At 35.0% G+C, this 22,274-nt stretch overlaps 1 protein-coding gene across 7 annotated transcripts in view; it reads right to left on the bottom strand.

The window, feature by feature from the left end:
- Positions 1–22,274, bottom strand: part of SLC25A40 (solute carrier family 25 member 40) — a 69,649-nt gene that overhangs the window by 21,685 nt on the left and 25,690 nt on the right. For 4 of the 7 annotated variants that reach the window (XR_004627450.1, XR_004627451.1, XM_011236934.3 and 1 more), the window contains exons 4-10: positions 20,970–21,029; positions 19,236–19,342; positions 9,875–9,942; positions 8,022–8,146; positions 7,058–7,231; positions 4,251–4,360; positions 923–1,004 (exon numbers count right to left, since the gene is read on the bottom strand). Coding sequence is in view for 5 of the 7 variants with exons in the window: in XM_011236934.3 (XP_011235236.1) it covers positions 923–1,004; positions 4,251–4,360; positions 7,058–7,231; positions 8,022–8,146; positions 9,875–9,942; positions 19,236–19,342; positions 20,970–21,029 (726 nt within the window). In the remaining 2 variants the exon portion in view is untranslated. Of the gene's footprint in view, positions 1–922; positions 1,005–4,250; positions 4,361–7,057; positions 7,232–8,021; positions 8,147–9,874; positions 9,943–11,999; positions 12,233–19,235; positions 19,343–20,969; positions 21,030–21,795; positions 21,831–22,274 lie in introns of all 7 variants that reach the window. The other 3 variants (XM_034667438.1, XM_034667447.1, XM_011236943.3) reach the window with 3 other exon arrangements.

The raw sequence follows: 22,274 nt of genomic DNA on the forward strand, positions 1-22,274 counted from the left end.
ATTCTGATAAGTTGGAAGGGAGAATGAAACAAAGTAATTTTGAACTACCAAGGGAGAACAGATAGGGCTTAGGCTGCTAGAAGGCTCCCACCCAAAAAGGAAATGGAAGAACCCTGATAATAAACTTTGTTGACTTCCCAGGTTTTAGTTAGCTCCTATTGTGAAAATGGATTAGGACTCTGGAAAGTCAAGGACAAAGTAGTCACTAATCATCAGATTCAGTTGTCTGTAAACATTAGTGTTTGTTTCAAAAATTATAATACCTATTTTTATAGGCAGAATATTCTGGTGGGTTAGAATAATTTATTAACATAATAGGTTTATCAATCACGAGGTTTACATGACACAATTTTGTAACAGATAATTTCCAATGGGTTTGCCATACTTTCTATAGGTAATAATGATAGAAGGAAACTAGTAGAAGCAACTAAGAGCACACTTTTGTTCTAGAAGAAATTACAGGTTATAAAAAGGTAAAAATAGATAGGATAACAGGTAGGAAAAAAAACATCAAAAGGAAGGGAAGCTAAAAAACATTGAGAAAAAGAATTAAATGTATATACATACTAATGAAACAAAACACACCAAAAGAAAAAGGGTTCCCACTAATTTCCTATCCTTCACTCTAAATTTCTAGATTTATTTGAAAGAACAGTTATATACTATATAGTCTTCTCTCTAGCAGGTATGAGACTAAACTGATGACAGGCAAAATATATAGATTTTTAAATTTCTTAGGTTTTAAATTTCTTAAGTTTTGGAGAGTATTTTTTTCTCTGGGCATTCCATTCTAACAGTGTATTAGTTTCAGTTAAAGCAGCAGAGGAAAAAAAAATCTTGTTTCTCTTATTTAGATAGTCCATCTGGAAAGAAAAAGGAAAACGATGGCATCTTGAAAATGTTTTAAATTAATTAAACTTACTTTTATGACTTTCATATATCCAAAGTTGAGTCTGCTTTTGTGTTTTTACCACATCAAATGGCAAAGTTGCAACAGCTGCAAACTATCAAAAAGTAAAATTAATTTAAATCTACCTTTTTTTCTTAATATTTTATATTCTTCTAAATAGCACATTACTGAAGGATAAACAATGGAATCATAACTAAACTGAAACTTAAGATGAAACCAGATATATTCAAAGAGAAGTTTTTATTAAAGAAAACAGATAACATGTCTTATGTATTTCTCCCATAATTTAGAAGTAAATAGTCTCAAGAAAAGTTCCCCTACTTTCCTGAGGTCACACAACTACTAGTGGGAGAGTCAGAATTACAACCAGACAGACCATCCGGACTCCAAAACCAGTATGCACAATTTCTGATGCTCCTATATGTCCCATTACTCCTTTACTACACATGAAGGTATAATACCTTTTATTTTTTTTAAAGATTTTATTTATTTATTTTGACAGAGAGAGACAGCGAGAAAGAGAACACAAGCAGGGGGAGTGGGAGAGGAAGAAGCAGGCTCCCAGAGGAGGAAGCCTGATGTGGGGCTCGATCCCAGAACGCCGGGATCATGCCCTGAGTCAAAGGCAGACGCTTGATGACTAAGCTACCCAGGCGCCCCTATAATACCTATTTTAAAGCAGAATTTCTCAATTATGTAGTAAGCATTTAAAAATTTCCAACAAGTGTCTTAAAAATAGAATTAAAAAATTAAATTTACACGAACCCTTTCCTTAATGGGTTTCCACATATTTATCCAAATACAGTTACAATAGTTCACAAATCACAGTTTAAAAATACCTCAAAATGAATCAATGATTATTTTCATAATAACCTAATTAAGCAAGGAAGGTTTTTTGAAAGAAGAGTTAAATTCCCTTAAGAATGTCTCATAACAGGATGCCTGGGTGGCTCTGTCAGTTAAGCGGCTGCCTTCACTCAGGTCATGATCCTAGGGTCCTAGGATCAAGCCCCATAACGGGCTTCCTGCTCAGTGGGGAATCTGCTTCTCCCTCTCCTTCTGCCTTTCCCCCTGTTTATGCTCTTGCTCTATCTGACAAATAAATAAATCTTAAAAAAAAAAAGTCTCATAATACTTGATACAACAGCCATGCAAAGAAAAAACTTGTTTTCTTCCCAGTTCACATTTGACAATATGCTCCTAAAATGCTCCCTGAAATCACTTATGTTGTATTTCACCCCAACGATGCTGTTTTAAGTTTCTGAACTGAAATCAGTTTCAAAGATCTCAGGTAAGTGAAAATCAATTATTATTTCTCCCTCTCCACAATCTAGCACGTAGCAGCAAAACGTAGTGATAAATGTTTTTTAGCCTTTGACACTTTCTAAAATGATGTGGCTTAGCTGTTCTGTTTTGTGACAGAAACCCTGAACATCACACTGATGTGCTTCTTCTGTTGCAGAGACAAGTTTTTATTTGAAAACAGTCAAAAGGCAGCGACACTTTCTAGATCATTAAAAAAACTTTTTTTAATTTAATTTCCTATGTTTAAGCAGAAGTAGTGAAATAGAGAATTTTCCTTCCTATTACTGGAAAGTTGGTACAACATTCTGAAGCCGTCATTCAACTTTAAAAAAAAATTTATTAGAGAGAGAGCAGAGAGAGGGAGAAGCAGACTCCCCGCTGAGCAGGGAGCCTGATGCGGGGCTTGATCCCAAGACCTTGGGATCATGACCTGAACCGAAGGCAGATGCTTAACCGACTGAGCCACCCAGGTGCCACATTATTCAACTTTAAAAAAAAAAGACATTAGCATTTATTTATAAGTACAAAATTGGTTTTGTAATTCAACTGTTATGAATTTCTATATATAAATAGTATTTGATTTTTTCTCATTCATCCTGGATTAAGATATAAATGCAATACAATTAAGTTACATTTAATCACCTCAAAAATAAGGATAATGAAAACATTTTGCTGGTTCTTAACTACTTAAACTACTCAAAAAGTCACTGCTCTTTGGTCTCCATAGGCTTGTAAATCCCAGGGTTAATCTGACAGACCCCAGGCCTGGGAACACTCATTTCTAAGTTCTGAACTAATTCACAGTGGCTTCCTTAGCCCAGGCTTTCTGGTACAATTATTCCAGTATTTTCCTGCAGGTCTCCATCCCTTTACTATGCTCCTTCACTCTTGTTTTCATTTGGTTCCAGTAGGTCAGCATCTCACTCTAGGTCATCACAAACTCATTTTGTAAGTATGTGGAAATAAGAAAACTCTTGGGGCGCCTGGGTGGCACAGCGGTTAAGCGTCTGCCTTTGGCTCAGGGCGTGATCCTGGCGTTATGGGATCGAGCCCCACATCAGGCTCCTCCGCTGTGAGCCTGCTTCTTCCTCTCCCACTCCCCCTGCTTGTGTTCCCTCTTTCGCTGTCTGTCTCTACCTCTGTCGAATAAATAAATAAAATCTTTAAAAAAAAAAAAAGAAAAGAAAACTCTGTGGCCAAGATCATGATGATATGAATCTGTGTAAAAGACCACTCAAAAGCTACATTATGTGGAGGAGTGGCAACAGTGAACTCTCTACTACCTAAAAATGGCCATTTGAGATTCCTCCCTTCTGACTCTAATATATGTTAAAATTCTTTGGTTTTTTTCCTGTTAAAATTCTTTTAAGAAATACTTGGCCAAAACGTTCCCAAAGAAACAGGAATTAGCAGCAGAGGATGAAATTACTTCTACTCAATCTGATTATACATATGATATGACACTCTATGAAATATTACCTAACCAGATCTACTGGCATTAATTTAATTGACAAATATTTGGTAAATAATAAAGCACGAATTAAAACATTATCATAACTGCAATGACCTAACAAATCAAAAAAAATTTCAGAAAAACAATCACGTATTTGTAATGTAATAAAAACACAGACACAAAGTGCTTTTTAATATACTGAGATGCTAGGGGTGTTTGGTCGGCTTAGTCGGTTAAGAGTCTGCCTTCGGCTCAGGTCATGATCCCAGGGTCCTGGGATCGAGCCCTAGCAAAGGGCTCCTTGCTCAGCAGGGAGCCTGCTTCTCCCTTCCCCCCTCCCCCCACTCATGCTTGCTCTATCTCCCTCTCTGAAATAAATAAATAAAATCTTTAAAAAATAAAATATTTAGTGGCTAGTAAATTATTTCCTCAAAGTAGGATAGTCAACACTTAAAAAATTTTTAATCAGTGTAGCCCAAAAGTGATATCTCAATAAATATGAAATGCTATATCTTTCATTCTGTTTTAATAAGATAATTACCATTATTCTGGAATATTAACAAGAAAAGAATATCAACTTACAGAACCAGATAATGCCCCTGAAGTAAAGTTGATCATAAACGTTGGTTCATATAAACCAGATTTCGCACACAACCACTTCTTTAAAACTTCATAGTTATACCAGTACATTGCTATAAAAACAGAAAATGAAATGAACACATAATTTAGAAGTGAAATGTGGACTTCAAATATATAAGGTCATATATTAAAGGAAAAGGGAAAGTCTAACCCTGACACACCCTACTTTCTGCTTGGACACACATACTAGGTGAGATTGAAAAAAAGAGAACGAAGTTCTCAAAAATATTCTAGCAATCTTATAAACAACCTCCCCCCATAAAACAGTAAAGTAGGATTTCAATTCCAAAACCTGACAAGAACAGTAGGAGAAAGGACAACTAGTTCAATCCCATTCATTAACACAGGTATAAAAATTCAAAAAAAAAAAAAAAAAAAAAAAAGCAACCCAAACCAGATGTATTTCATGAAAGATCATATACTATGACTAAACTGGGTTATCATAAGAGGAATGTAAAGGTAGTAAATGTAACAAACCTTTTAGATGCCAAACACCACATTAAAAGAACTATGTATGGGATCATCTAAAATTGATGGAAAAGCATTTCATAAAATTCAACCCATTTTCATTTCTAAAACAAAGCAATTTCTTGGAAACCTCAGGATAAAAGGGGATTTCTTTAGGAAAAGGATATACATCAAGATATATTGATATTCATCAAAAACTAGGAGGCACAGTAAGATAGAAAAAAAATAAAAGCTCTGTTGATTAAAAATGAATAAACAAAATAGTTACAATTTACATATTTATGTCTATACAGAAAATCCAGAAGATAGGCAAAGTAAAATTAATCATAGTTTCAAAACTGGCTGAATATTAAACATTCTCTAACACAGGAAAATTAATTGTAACACTGCACTGGCAGTGTTCCAAAAAAGATTTGGAACTTTTATTTTAATAGAGCTTTTAAAATAGCTACCAAAGTTGGAGGTGTGTGTTAACTATAAAAAAATCTAAAAAAAGAAAAAAACTTCGTATATATTTATGAAGAAAAATTTAAAACCCTACCAACACACTTCAAAGAAGAGTAGATGCCCTTTCTAGAGGAAAATATAAGGTGACATTAAGATTTTTAATAATGCACTGGTAATTTAGACAACACTGCAGTATTAGCAGAGGCTTGGCACGCATACGTGAAGCTCTGATGTGACAGGTGACACTGCAAATCCCCAGAGCAAGTGTGGTGATTCAATAAATGATGCTGGGATAACCATCCATCCACATAAGGGGGGAATAAAGTTGAATATTTATCTCAGTTCTTAACTGCAAATCAATTATGGATAAATGAATGGCCAATAAAATGGTGCTCAACCTCATTAACGATCAGCCAAATATAAGTTAAAATGAGATACCACTTTAAATTACTAACGAAACAACACGTAAGAGCTTTGACAGTAAAAGTACTAGGGAGGGTATGAAATGAAGGAACAGGAAGGTGGTAGGTGTACTGATCTATACAATCGCTTTAGAAAAGAATCTGACATGATGTAATAATTAAAATGTATATATTTGTATGAATTAGCAAATCTAATACTGGAGAAATCCTTGTACATGTACACCACGAGTCTGTTAAAAATATTCACAATAGCACTTACCTGTTTACTCATAAACGAGAGTAAAAATGAAAAAAAAAGTTTCACATAGAAACAAAAAAGAATCTTAAGATTGTTGAGTAAAATAAGCATTCTTTAAAGTTCAAAAATGGGCAAAACTAAGTAACATACTGTTTGGCAATAATACACATGTGGTAAAACTGTTTTTTAAAAAACAAATGGATGATAAAAATTCAATATAGTGGTTACCACTGGAGATGTGACAGTGGAGGTGAATATATGTAGTTTCATGATAATTGCAGTGCTCTAGTTCACAGACTGGTGACTTCACAAGTGTTCATTTTATTAATATATTTCATAATTTATACTACATTACTTCTTATGTGTCAAATATCATGTGATAGAAAATGAAGAAAAAAAATAACTGGCCTAGGAATCTGTATTTTTGAATCGCATAACCGAACACAAAAGGCTGAAGAGAAATACTAATGGAAAGGGCAAGGTACATAGAGATGTGAAGAGAGCACAAGAAAAGGATTAATTCAAAGGGAAAAAGAAAGAGGAACTTTGAAGCATGCACATTTTATAAGTTGTTAGTTTTGTACTTCTTTCTCATGATTTTCTCCCTCTTCATAATTCAATAATTAGCACAATCTCCTATCTGATTTATAATAGTGTTTTACAGGATACTCATTTAAAGGGGAAGATTTTTACCTCTAATAACCGAAAAAGAAGTCAATATAATTCACAGGTGCTCTTAAACACATTTTATATTTTGATTTGTAGTAATTCACTTACCTAAGTAATTATCACATGTAGGGCAATGTTAAAGGTAGTTTGTTTTATTTAAATGTGAATATATACCAATTAACATCTTTAAAAAAATGAAGCAGAAGGAAAATAGAAAATCAGGCTTGAATTAGAAACTATCTGTCCAATAAAGACTCATAAGGATCTGAAAGCCTAACACTGAACTAGGAGTTTGTGGTCATTAAAGAAGGTAACTTACCTTTAGCCTTAAAGGGCTTCAAATTAACTTAAAAGTGCCATGTATAATGAATCACTGAACACTACATCAAAAACTAATGATGTACTACACATCATTGGCTAATTGAGCTTAGAAAAAACAAAATAAAAGTGATACACACGTAAGAAAATGCTACCTAAAATTTAGCAGATACTAAGATAAATCCTACCTGAGAACGGTACATCTCTAAGAATAGTAGGAGCCCAGCCCCTCCAAAGGGAAATCCAACCATCTTCAGACACTGTCTTGCTGACAAATCGATGCAATTCTTTGTAAGAAAACTTCTTAGATTGCATCTTGGTTCTAATCAATTCTAATGGACTTATCACAGTTACTGCACCAACTAATACAAACAAGCAAATATAAGAAAACAAAAACAAAGCCAGGTACTATGCAAACACACATGCAAAAATATTTCATGCATTTTATACACATAACTTTCATTCTGAAATGTCTGCAAACCTTAGAATCAATGTCTAATGATGCCAACATAGTGGTGCACACTTTTTTCCCCTTGATAAAGGTATTTCTTAAAAGTCCGTTTTCATATACTTTACTCTTTCTGTTTCAACTCTTTTTAAGATTTTGTTTTTTTAAGTAATCTCTACACCCAGTGTGGGGCTCAAACTCACAACTCCAAGATCAAGAGTCGTGTGTGCCATCAACTGAGCCAACCAGGCACCCCTGCTTTCAACTCTCACCAGTAGTTCCAGAAATATTACACATCAATTAAACTATAAAACCTCACTCTCACAGCACAGAGAAACTTATCTTTTTGAACAGAGGCAAATTTCCTTCTGATTAAACTCTGAATCCCAGAGTCTATAAGGAAAATGATTCAGGACTTGGCATCAATTTGACATCAGCTTGACATCCGATATCGGACATCTGATGTCATTCTAAAATCTAACTCTTTGTCCAAAGTTCAATAGGGATGGGTTGATCCCATCTTATTCTGATGGCAATCGCTACATACTATATGACTTCTAGAGTATAGATATTAACAAATTAGTACAAATTACAATGCGAAATGTACCAATACTCTACATTTTATACAAAATTATCTGTGTCAAAATTTTAAAAGAAGCTTTAAACAGAAATCAGAATGAAAATACAGTAAGTTTATTTCTTACATCTGGCAACAATTCCGGCAATAATTGGTATACGACTTTCATTTTCTCCCAATTTTGATCTCAGAAGAGCAGATAATTGATCATAGCAGGTAAAATAAATAACTGTGGCAGGAACTGCCATCATTCTGTTAGAAACACACCGACAAAAAGATTTATAAAAACTGTCAAAAGGCTTAAGTGCATTATTATTAAATTTAAGCTAAAATCCTTATATTGTATATAAGCTAAAGACCATAACAAATCAGCCAATGAGATCGATTTTTCCTTTATTTTAAAATTATTAGAGTTTAACTTAGTAGGCAACAAAAAGATATACAATAGGTATCTGCCCTACAGAAGTTCAGATTCTAGTTGTGAAAATATGTTACAGAGCACTTGCTCAGGTCAAAAATAGCAAAAGACTAGAGAGGACACTCCTCTACCTCCTTGATTTGCTCTATTGTTTCTAGTCTCCCAAAATCTTCCTTCCCAATTACATTCACTGTAACATGAAAATCCCTGAAGTAAAAAATGCAAGAGCATTTGCAAAATATTTTTGAACGACGGACTGAGTATCATACCTGCCTGTATCTAGAAATAAATTACAATTAATGTTGCATAGTTTTGAGGAAATTCCCATGATATATTCTTTCAAATGAAATTATCAAAAGGAAATTATTAAAAAATTAAACACAAAGTTGCAGGCACTGTCATGTTATATATATATTAATACAACAAGAAACCAGTTTGTTTATGGTCTAAGGGACATTCATAGACCATACTTTGAAATGCCTAATGTTCCACAGTGAAGTTTGATGAGAATTTAGAAACAGAATTGACTGCTGGTCTTGGATCAGCCACTAACTTTATAACCTTAGGCACTGTTTAAAATGTATGCCTCAAAGTGACTAATTTGCTCCCCAAAAAAGATACATTAAAAAAAAATGAAGCAAAGAAAGATATTATTTGGGATTTTTACATTCAGCCTTACTAGTTTATCATATTAACTCATATAATAGCTAGTTAGTAGAGAATTAAAATTGTACAGGAAAGGGAAAGTATGCATATCACAATATCTCTCATTATGTTTGTAAAACAAACAAAAAGTCAAATAATACCATCTTAATTTCTGAAATTAATTTCAAATAACATCTTAATTTCTGAAAATGAAAAAAAAAATTATGCTTGTGCACCAAAGACTTACTACAGCAGGCCTGGTTGCCCAAATCTTCTTTATCTTCAGGAGGACCTTTTGCATGCTTGACCTTTGGCCAATTCCAAGGAATGTAGCCCTTGGAATATTCCCTATAAGGTTTTTTTGGTATGTCTGGAGCACAAAATCAACCTGTCTAGGTTGTTTTGTGCAAACGATGTGACTTTTGGTAAACATTTGCTTTCTTTTTGGGGTCTGGGTTTTGGTAATCACAGGTGATCGCAGAGAAGGAATTTGCCTATGTCATCAATCCCCAATATAAGCCCCAGACTCTGCCATTCAAACACATTTTCAGGTAGAAACACTTTGCACATGCCGCTGCAGTTCAGTGCTGGAAGAATAACCCTGTCCTATGGGATGTCACCAGGGAGGGCTCTGGAAGCCTTGCTCAGCTACTGTTGTGCCTTTTCCCTTCCTGATTTTGCTTTGTAGCCCTTCACTGTAATAAGTCACAGACATGAGTATAACCTTCTTTAGGTCCTGTGAATCCTTCTAACAAATAATCAAATGTGTGGGTGGTTGTGGGACTCACAAAACAATGCTTCAGAAAATGAAAAAGTCCCAATCTTATAAATGCACAATTTTATATAACCATGCCAATTATGAAGCAAAACAAAACAGCAATCATCACTTAGTGAGAAAATATTAAATTGCAACTTACAAGGTAGGGGGAAGGCCACTCCATAGGGATTTAATGCCCTCATTTCTAATGATTTTCAAAAAGGCATCCTAAAATTATAATAGAAAAAAAGTAGTCAAAATATATCCCTGAACCTGATATATAAACTTTTTCATAAATGACTGGTACTTTTATTCCTTCAAACATTTACTTCCAAAATATGAGCTTCTCAGATTTGTATTATATCTTTTCTTTAAAAAAAAAAAAAAGGAATTTTCCTCAACTTTCAAATACAAGTACAACATTTCTGAATGATACTTTCTGCTTACAGAATAAAATTTATGTTACTCAGCTATAGAGTATTCTACTTAGGGCTTAGATGCCCAGTTTTTAAAAGATTATTATAAAAAGGAAATTGAGTAATGGCAGAGAATTGGTCAGATTAACTCTCCTGACCAATTATAGAATCTGAGAAAATATGATTTAAACCCAGTACTTGAAATCTCTGGAGAGGAATCAAAAGCAGGTAAAAATCAGTGGGAAGTCTGCTGTTAAAAGACAAAGAGCAATGAGTGAGATTTGCCAATTTGCAACTTTTTGCCTAGAAAAGCGGCAAAGAATAGCACATTTACTTGCTTGAGATGGCAAACACAGAATTCAGGCTGACAGAATATTCAGAAACTTAGGTAGGAAAAGTAGGCCCTACAGAAAGCATAAGCCCCAAAGTTTGCATACAGAATCAGCCAGCAAACTTGGCTCACCAATAAATTACACAATCCTAGAGCAAGACAACAAAGTCCTGGCAAACAAACAAACAAATAAGCAGCAGCTAAAGGCTGAGTGGAAATTTCAGCTGCAAACCAACACAGGGGAGCCTGACTTTGGAGTCTGAATCCAGCCAAAGTTAACTGCCTTCCAGAACAAAATGGACTCTTTAGAAGAATACAAAAGAAATCCAGAGTTTTTACAATGCATCATTCATAAAGTCCACTATACAAAATTCCTAAGACATAGTAAGAAACAAGAAAATGTGTCCATAAAGAAAAAGTAGTCAATAGAAACCAACACAAATTTCAGATGATACAATTAGCAGACAAGAATTCTAAAGCAGCTATTAAAAAATTTATTCAAAAACTTAAAAGATGATATATAATGAATGAACAAATTTGGAATTTCAGCACAGAAATAGTTACCATAAAAAACAGCCAAATGAAAACTTAAAACCTGAAATAAAAAATTCACTAAGTGGGCTTAAGAGTGAAAGGAAACAGCAAATAGTCACTGAACTTGAAGAGAGATCTTCAGTCTGAAGGAGGAGGAGGAAAAAGAATGAAGAAAAATGTAGAAGCTCAGGGACCACATGGGAAACAACAAGTGGTAAAACAGGTTTATTTGGAATCATAGAGGAAAAGAGAGAGAACAGGATAGGAAATAACCTAAAGAAACGATGGCCCAAAACTTCCCCAAATAAGTGAAAGAGATCAATTTACAGAGCCCCAAATCAGAAAAGATCCCAAGCAAAATAAAAACAGACAATGAAAACAGAAAGAGAAAAGCAAAATGACAAAATACATCTAGAGAACAGATGATACGAATGAAGGCTGAGTTCTCATAAGACACAGGGAAGGTCACAACATAATGTAATAAATGACATGTTTAAGGTGCTGAAAAAAATTATGCCAGAATTTTGTATCCTGCCAAAACAGGCTTCAAAAATGCTTGATGAAGAGATTTCAGAAGAACAAAACTGAAAGAAAAACTGCCAAAATACCTGCATGAAAGAAATGCTGAAAAAAAGCTCTTCAGGAGAAAGGATCATGATGCAACTAAGACCTTCAAAAGAGGAAGGAAGTAAAGAAGAAATGGTAAATATATGGTTATATATGAAACATTTATTTCCCCCCTTCTCCTTTTAACTACTTTAAAAGATGTAAGACTCTTTAAATAAACAATTCTAACAGTGAGTTGTGGAATATGTAATGCACAAAGATGTACTGTACATGAAGCCACAGCACGAAGAGGACAGGGTGAATCCTGAAGAACCGTGAGCAGTCTAAGTACATGTACTCTACTTGCAAATTAACCAGTTAGTCTGCCATAGTATCATGAGAGCTGGTGGAAGACAGGAATCTCTGGCTTAAGAGGTAAAGGACAGTTTATTACTCACAGCAACAGCAGCCGCCAGAGTATCAGCATTTTTGTATGAGTTTCCTGAGCCCCAATTTCCACAGGACAACGTGAAGAAGGCTAGATGACATATGAACACACAGTGGCCTTCATTACCGCAGGGAAATCTGACCTGAGGGGACCCAAATCCTCTGTAATGGGCAGTGAGCATACCTGCCCTTTGCTCTAGAGGGAGACACCGTATCTTCCAAGGTTATTCACTATACAAGCATCCTGGAAAAGATGGTAAGGAACATATTGAGGGCAGTCAGCACCTTGCTCACAAGATACGTAGAAACATGAAAGACTTGGAGAATTGTCTCCCTAGAAATGGGAATAGAGAAATCAGTGTAATATTATTATAATTCAACTAATCAAAAACAAGGCAAGAAAGGAGAAGAAAACCAAAAAGCAACAACAGCGGGAACAAATAGCAAAAAACATACAAAGACAGTAGAATGACACCCAATCATGTTAGGAATTCCTTTAAAGGTTAAGTGCTAAGTTTTCCAATTAAAAACCAGAGATTGTCAGAGAGGGGACTAAAAAAAAAACAAGGCCCAGCTCTATGCTGTCGTGGAGTAAAATTTGGATGGAAAAAGATACACCTTATAAACAATATGAGAAAGCTGGAGTACTATCAGACAGAAGATTTCAAGATAATGAATATTACCAGTGATAAAAAGAAAGACAATTCATTAAAATAAAATATCTCAGAAAAACATAAGGTATAAATGTAGATGTCTCTGAAACAGGGCTTCAAAATCCATGAGGCAAACCTGAGAGAACTCAAAGTGAAAAGAAACAAACTGTCAATCATAATTGAAGATTTTTATATACTCTTTCAGAGACCGAATTAAAAAAAAATAGTAAGAATTCAGAAGATCTAAATGAAACATCAGCCATCCTGACTTAATGGTTTACAGGACACTATGCCTACAACTGCAGAACACAGGTTCTAAAGTGCACATAAAATATTCACCAAGACAGATCATATGTAGGGCCCATAAAGAAAGACTCAATAAATTCCAAAAATCTGTAAATTTACAGAGTACATTCCTCTGACTGGAATAAAAGTAGAAATCAGAAACAATAGGATTCTAGAAAATATCCATTTATTAATAAATATTACACTTCTAAATAACCATGGCAAAAAAGGAAATTACAAGGGAAATTAGAAAATATTTCAATTGACTGATATTAAAAATTGGGATACATCAAATTTAGCACCCTGAAGGAGATAGTTGCCACGTTTGTCCTCACAAGAAAAAAGCTCAACAAACTGAAAAATTAATAACTCCTCTTAGATTTATAAAACAATTGAAGTCAGAGGGCAAACTGCTACCTGAAAACTGGATAAGCAGCCAGATACAGAGACTCATAGCTTACTGGAGTAGAAGCCTGCAATTAGAGCCAATATTAATAACTACACTCTAAACTATAAATAACAAATTGCTGAAAGCTCAGTGTATATTAACTTAAGGATCAAAAACTGAGGGGGGCCCCCCTCAAACTTTCATGAATTTCAGCTCAATGAGTTCTACACCAGATTCTCACTGTGAAGATCAGAGAAAAAGCTCCTGCTTCCAGCTGGGGTAGGGGAAATGTAACCAGTTTTGAAATATACCCGAAACCTGTATTCTCCTTAATAAAACCTAGACTCAAGGGAAACTATTTTAGCAGAGCCTAAACCACCAGTTTTACCAAAATCTAACCAACCTGGGGCAAGAGAACACCCAACTCATGTTCCTTAAGAATAAGACGTAGTCATAGAACTATAGAATGTTTCTCTTCCTCCACACCTCATCACCGTATCTACAGAGCTCCTGTAAAACAACAGAGGATCAGAACTTTGAGAAAACCACAAGCCTCAGAGTCTCCAGGCAAACTCAAAAGGCAAGACAAAAAAGAGGACACTGGAGGGTTTTTTATTCTCTGACAACAAAGCTACAACAAGCAGTAAACAGCCTTACTTCTAATCAGATAAACATATCACTTGACAATAAAGCTGTATTGACCTCAGTTTTTTTTAACCCAATACAACATGTGGCTTTCAACAAAAGAAATTACAGAGTATGCTGAAAAGGCAAACAGTCTGAAGAGACAAAGCATCAGAACCAGACTCATACACGGCAGAGACTTAAGAATTATCAGACTGGGAATCTAAAATAACTAAGATGAATACGGCAAGCATTCTGCTGGTAGTGTCGGAGGAATGGAGAGGAGTTAGGGCTTTCACCGTCACCCAAGAGGAATGAGACCACCCCACCAATGTCAATGCAAACTCTAAGGGAAGCCAAAACTCCCGTCTGGGCTGCTATAACCAAGTACCTTATAAACAACAGAAATTTATTTCCCACATTTCCAGAGGTTGGAAGTCCCAGATCAGGGTGCCAGCTAGGTCAGAGGGCCCCATTTCCAGGTCTCTTTTTATTGTATTCTCACATGGTTGAAGGGCAAGGGTGCTCTGGGCCTCTTTTACAAGGTCATTAATTCCTTAGAGGTCTCTGCCCTCATGACCTAATCACCTTCAGCTCCATCTCCTAATACCATCACTTCAGGCATTAGGATTTCAACATAGGAATTTTGGGCAGACACAAACATTCAGATCATAGCACCTGTTTAACAGTAAAGAGGTCCTCCAAACATGGTGTGTCTGTGGATGCTAAGTAAGGAACCTGAACTTCCAGCTATACCCAGCGCTAACAAGGTAGCACCCCTCTTCCTCTAAGTGTCAAAAAAGCCAGTTAAAATAGAATGTTTAAATGAGATTCACAACATAATATGCAATTTCCTGGTTTCAATAAAAAAATCACTTTTCATTCTAAGAACCAAGAAGATGTCAAACTAAACAAAAAAAACAACAGATGATAACAATAATATTAAAATTATCTGACATAGATTTTAAAGCAGTCAACGTAAAAATCACTGAGTGATCATTCATGAACACATCCAAAACAAATGAAAAATTAGGAAGCCTCAGCAAAGAAATATACACACAAAAACTCTATAAAGATGAAATTCTAAAAAATGTTCAAGTAACACAAAGAAGAGAGGAAAAATAAAACAGCAACAGAAAACAAAAAGAAGGGGTGCCTGGGTGGCTCAGTCAGTTAGGCATCTGCCTTCGGCTCAGGTCGTGATCCCAGGATCCTGGGATCAAGTCCCAAGTTGGACTCCCTGCTCAGCATGGAGTCTGCTTATCCCTCTTCCTCTGACCCTCCCCCCAACTCATACTCTCTCTTTCACTCATTCCCTCCCTCTCTCTCAAAAAAAACAAAAAAACAAAAAAACACCCAAAAAGAAAATGGCAGGCTGTTAATGATGAGACAACAGGCCCAAAATAGAGTCACTTATGCTAACCCCCACATCAGCACACTGACTTAGCCACCTAACCTAACTGCAGTTTCAGCCTCTCCCAAGAACATGACCTTTAACCAGTCAATGTGTAATTACCAAGGTAGCACTAGTGAGGTAATCTGACTAAGACCCCAAACTTCCCTCAGAGGAAGGTGACATTGCCTGTAGCTCTTTATTAGAATAATAACTTCCTAGTTCCATCTTCTTCTGCCTATAAAATTCTTCTACCTATAAAGTCTCCTCAGAGCTCCTTTCTACTTGCTAGATGCAATGCCGCCCAAGTCATGAATTGTTGAATAAAGCCAATTAGATCTTCAAATTTACTCAGCTGAATTTTGTTTTTTAACAAGGGTTAAGTTCTACAGTATCTGTAACTATTAAATATAGTATAAATACATCAACTAAAAGATAAAAGCTGACGAGTAGTTAAAAAAATGACTCAATTTTATGCTGTTTATGGGGGGCAAAATTTGGCACTACAAAATGCGACTCCTTGGCATGTAGATTATTTTAGGCCGAGTATTTTCAAGAAACAGAAGGTTCAGGAAGAACCTTTAAACCTTCCCTCTGTCTAAATTTGTTTAGAAAGAGGAACTGCTCTAGGAAGGGAGCTATCACCATAGATAACTATAGCATAATATAAACTAGGTGTGGTAGACGAGAGGAACCCAGCAAAATCTGTTGAAATTCCTCTCTGTGTCCCACTGCTTCTGTGTGGCCCAGCACACACCTGTTTACCAAACATTTACTTTTTCACCTTGCAGTGAATTGTCTTCCTTCCTTTGAAATCCCAGACCCTTCCCCCTTTTTAACTGTGGATGACAGATAAAACCTCAACTGCCTGCCTATGGGCTGCATATTCTTATGGAGCCCCTGCACATACGTAGTTAACTTTGATTTTCTCCTGTTGATCCAGTTCATTGTCAACACAGTAAAGATGTTATTTAGGTTTAACACAATTTCTATAAAAATCTTAGCAAGATTTTTTTAGATATAAAAACATTATTCTAAAATTTACATGAAGAAACAAAGGAACTTTAGGAATAGTTAAAACAACTCTGAACAAGAAAATAAGAATAAAGTGGGAGAAATCAGTCTACCTGATTTCAGGACTTATTATAATAATGTCTATAGTAATTAAGACTGTGTGCTACTGATACAGGTAATAGACTAATAAATAAATAAGAATAAAGAACCCCAAAATAGATCCACACAGTATGCCCAACTGTGGACAAATGTGCCCAACTATGGACAAACTGGAGGAAAGACAGCTTTCAACAAATGCAACTGGACACCCACAGGCAAAATGAACAAAAACAATGAAAAAAGTCAACCTCCAATTCATACCTGCTATAGCAATAACTCAAAATGGATCAAGGACTTAAATATAAAACATAAAGCTATAAAATTTATAGAAAAAAAAACAGAAAATCTTCAGGTCTAAAGATAAATAAAACATTCTTAGATTTGACACCTTAAGCAAGAAAAAAATGATAAATCGAACTTCAATAAAATTAAACTTTAATTCCATGAAAGACTCTGTTTAAGAGGATGAAAATAAAAGAGAGTGGAAAAAATATTTGCAAATCCACACTCAAGAGAGGATTACTGTCTAGATTTTAGAAAGAGTTCTCAAAACTTAACAGTAAAAATAAAACAATTCATTTGGAAAATGGATGAAAGACATGAAGAACCATTTCACTGAAGAGGATACATGAATAAATAATAAGGAAATGTAAAGATGTGCAATATCAGTAGCCACTAAGGAAATGCATATTAAAACCACAGTGAGTTATCATTATGCATCTCTCAAAACAGCTAAAATAAAAACACTGACAACATCAAAGGCTCGTGAGGATGTGGAGAAATTAGAATAGTTATACACGGCTGCTGGGGATGTAAAATGGTACCACCAGTCAGTCTAGAAAACAGTTTCTTAAACTATAAACATACAACTACAATATGACCTAGCAACTGCACTCCTGGGCATTTATCCTAGAGAAATGAAGATGCAGGGTGATATTATGATTTATAGTATATATTTTGGTCTTTGTCCATGGCCCCTGGCACACAGTTCCTAAAACCACTGTAATTTCCTAATTGATAAAGAGCAATGGAAGCATCTTTTGTCTTAATATTCAGCCTTTTGTTCTCAGTCCTAAAATAGCTCCAGAGAATAACAGTGAAAAGAATATCTTTCGTTATTCGTAACATATTTGATTAATCACATCTATATAAGAAAGCCTCCGTAAAAATCCCTCAACTACAGGGTTTAGAAGCTTCTAGGTTGGTGAACTCAAGGAGGACCAAGGAGGGTGACACACCAAGAGAAGGAAGCTCCACACCCACCTCCCAAGCCTTGGCCTATGCATCTCTTCTAACTGGTTACTCCTGAGTTGTATCCTTTCATAAAAAACTGATCATCCAGTTAGTAAACTGTTTTCCTGAGTTCTGTGAGCTATTCTTGCAACTCACTAAATCCAAGAAGGGGGTTGTGGGAACCTCTGATTTATGGCCAGTTAGAAACACGGGTGACAAACTGACTTGTGACTGGCATCTGAAGCGGGAGCAGTCTTATGGTGTCGGTACTGACTTAAACTGGAGGATACCTGGTTGGTGTTCACTGATAAATGAGGAACTGCTTGGCATGGAGGAAAAACCCACATATCTGGTTCTGAAGTGTTGTAAACAGGGTGTTCCCAGACAAAAACAGTGAGTAGTTTGTTGTTGTTGTTTAGTATTTACTTTCACACACAAACCCAAGAATGAATCTATGTAACAGCTTTATTTGAAACAGCTCAAAACTGGCCACAACCCAGAAAACAAACCTGTACATCAACACCAAGGAATTTACTGAACAAAAAAAGGAACAAACCAGTGATAAATGCAACAACTTAGATGAATCTCCAGATAATTATGCTAAGTGAAAAGTACTAACTCAAAAATGTTAAATATGTTATGATTCCATTCTTTAACTGAGAAAATGATATAAATGAAGAACACAGTAGCAGCTGCCAGGAGTTAAGGAGCAGTTGAGAACACAAAGGAAATGGGTGTGGCTATAACTGGGAAGCAGGAAGGATGCTTGTAGAGATGAATTGTTCTATACCCTTAAGGAGGAAAAAGGTACATGGGATATGTCTGTATATTTTTCTTAAAATTGTGTATTATCTACAATTATGTCAAAATAAAATAGTTTGGGGGCACCTGGGTTGCTCTGTCGGTTAAATGGCCAACTCTTGATTTCGGCTCAGGTCATGATCTCAGGGTTGTGGGATTAAGCCCAGAGTCAGGCTCTGCACTCAACAGGGAGTCTGCTAATGGATTTTCTCTTTCCCTCTCCATGCCCCTTACTTGTGGATTATCTCTCTCAAAGAAATAAATAAATAAATCTTTTTAAAGAAATTTAAAAGTTTAAAAAAATTGACTCCGTTTTTAGTTTCTACATAAAAAAACATGAACAGATGCAACTTAGTAACAAGTTAATTGAAAGCAAAGAAGTATTTACCCTTGTCCTGCCTCAACATCCATTTTTTTTTTTTTTAAAGATTTTATTTATTTATTTGACAGAGAGAGAGATAGGCAGCGAGAGAGGGAAAACAAGCAGGGGGAGTGGAAGAGGAAGAAGCAGGCTCCCAGTGGAGGAGCCTGATGCGGGGCTAGATCCCAGAACGCTGGGATCATGCCCTGAGCCAAAGGCAGACGCTTAACAACTGAGCTACCCAGGCACCCCTCAACATCAATATTTTAACTGTGAATAAGTGTGCTAACTATATCATGGACTTAATACTCTCCTCCAATTGGAAAATCTTTCATACATAGATTAAATATAAAAAAAGAAAACATAACGTGATTATAAATAACATAATCTCCTTACCAATGTACCCTGGAAACGTCCTGGTTTCTTATACCATGCTTTGTTGCCTTCCTCTTCACAGACACATAGATGATCCATAAGTCCATTACTATACACAAAACAATTTCCTAACAAAGAAGGTCCAAAAGTTAAAAATTATTTCACACAACTGTACCATTTTTACAGAGGAACAAATTCCAAGTACAATGAGTGGACTAGAAAGTTATGAAAAGAGATATAATTTTTTTCACCTTTTAGGATGAAAAATACATAAACTGATTTACTTAATGACAAAGCGCTGGCCTCTAAATTCAAAGTGGTGAAAAGTGAGTAAATTGATGAATTTTATGTTTTCAGGAATGTAGTAAGCAAATGCACACAGAAATAAATTATTTTAGCGTATCTGAGGGAATGCACAAGGAATATAAAGGAGGAAGACCTGTTTTGAAAAGAGAACATGGGTGTACATCTTCTCCATTTGACAAGAAGAAAACTCTGGTACCCAAGGGAAATTCAGACCAAAGAAAAAAAAGTTTTTTGAACTATACACGTATGAAATTACATATAGGTATATACACACATATATAAACATATAAGCAGAAATCTAACGGACATCTGAAACTTGTTAAGAGAGATGTTAAAAATTCTCTTCACAAGAAAAAATTGTGTGAGGTGATAAGATACTGATTAAACTTTCTGTGGTGATCTTTTTGCTATACATACATCAAGTCATCATGTGGCACACCTCAACCTAATACAATGTTCTATGAGATTTTATCTCATTTAGAAAAATAGATGATTAAAAAAAGTTCTTCTCTATCAATGTAAACAGTGCTATGCTGTCTCTTTCCCTGTATTTATACTGCTCATTCTAGACGTCAACTCCCAGCTAACTTACTTCAACTTTCCCTAACAGCAACTTTTTCCAATTATTGGACTCACCCTGGCTGCCAAAATTATCTTTTCTGTTCGACCATATATGTGAGTCTCATAATACATAAGTCTAAGTGTCTCCTCCTGCTTTTAATTTAACACATTTAAACTTAAATGTGTAGGAAACAGCTTTCCTTTTGGTCTCCTCCTGCAATCCATCTATCCTGTCCTCAATCTGAATTATGACTGTTGTTCATTCCATCTCAGTGCTGTGTTCATCAGAGTGGCATTTATGTCTGACATCACATTCTTACAGTCCAAACAGTCTGTTTTCTGCGATTTAAACATGTTTGTAATGTCATTATTTTTAGAAAACCATAAAAGATTTATCAAGGAATTGCTATTTTTGCCCATCTAATAAAGATGTATAACTACTCTATTCAAATTCATATAAACTATACTGTCCAACAATTAACCAAGCTGCCTGATAAAATAATAATTTCCTACCACTATATTCAAGCAACAGTTAGATGACTGTTAGATGAATGTTTCAGAATGGGCATAGCTCTTGGACTCTGGAGAAGGCTAGATTCTAAGGCCCCTTCCACTTAGAATTCTGTTCTTACTTGTGAAGCACATACTCAAATATTAAATCATCCTATGCTTTTATTAGGTACATAAAAGTGTTATAACTGTTTTACATATATTTATTTTCTGGCTAGACCCCATCATGTACAACTAAGTACTGAAAAAATATTTCTGCATCAGTATAAGGAGGTATGAACTTTTAAAAATTAACAAAAAAAAATGATTCAAACAAAAATGAATAAAGTAACATTTAAAAGCCTAACATAACATTTTCAGGATAACTAGTATACATACCTTTGGAGAATGGGTTGTTTTGGGCTTGGAGTCGAATTTTAACAACATCGAGGGGTGTCACTATGAAGAAACATATATTTCAATTAGGAAGTGATACCTATAAATTGTACAGATATTTGTCCAAAAATCACAAAATATAACAAATCAACCCCTCTTCATGACTATGTAAGATTATCTTAAAATGGTTTTAAATGTAACATTCTAATTTTTTGCCCTTGAACTGTGTTTAAAGAGGATCAATGCGAAGACAATGTAATTACTTCTCTCATAACTACTAAACTGTCACTTGTAATATTTCTATAACAATTCCATTAGCATTAAAACTAAAATATTAGAATTTTAAAGAAAATATATCATCTAAGGTAAAGAATAAACATTTTGGAAGTCTATTTAAAAATTTGAGAATTACTCTGTATTACAAGTAATCAATAATCAAACAATATTAGTCTTCCTTATCTGTTAAATTCAGCTTTATCAAATAAAAACTATACATAATGAAGATTTGAGTAAGCCAACCATAAATCATCTTTACTACCACATAGTGTTACTCCATTCAGGAACAGCACAGTAAAGGAGAATGATTTTAATTTGCACACTATTTCATACAAGTAGAAAAAAAAAGGCCAAATAGTGGTTCTAAGAAAACTTTTCTTCATCTGAGAATGAGGAGGTCACATTAGATCATTAGATGATCTCTAAAATCTTTACAACACCAACATTCTGACCTGAAGATATTACGCCCGAAAGCAATACGTTTGTTTGTTCTGATCATCTTTCTTATTTAAATAAACTAGCCAACTTAAAAACCACTGAAGTACAAACTTACCACCTAAGTAATTTGTCTTCTCTAAAAGAAATGGACTGTAAAAAACAGAAAAATGTGGCTCAGAGGAATTTAAGAAATTCACTGTTAATGCAAGCAAAGGAAAACATAATTTGCATTTGTTTCTACTATAAGTTGCCCAAATTTTGTATTACTCATTACACTAATATTTCATTCTATCTTCTTTTCTATTTTAAAAAAGGCTAATAGAGTCATAAAAATTCAAATTGATAGGAACCTCAAAGAACTCCTGGTCTCAGCCCCTATTTCTATAGATGAAAAATGAAATTCAGAGAGAAGTAGGGACTATCCCTAAGTGTACTTAGCCTAAGAAAGGCAAAGCAAGGGAAAAAACTCAAGTCTCTTCATTCTCTGTCCCAAGTTCCTTTCATGTTATCATGCTCATGGAGAGAGAACATGATGAAGCAGGAATGATAATTTTAGCATTATTTCACAGATGGTAAACTCAAATGGAAATCATT

This window comes from Ailuropoda melanoleuca, chromosome 1 (assembly GCF_002007445.2).
Source record: "Ailuropoda melanoleuca isolate Jingjing chromosome 1, ASM200744v2, whole genome shotgun sequence".
In the NCBI taxonomy this organism is placed as follows: domain Eukaryota; kingdom Metazoa; phylum Chordata; class Mammalia; order Carnivora; family Ursidae; genus Ailuropoda; species Ailuropoda melanoleuca.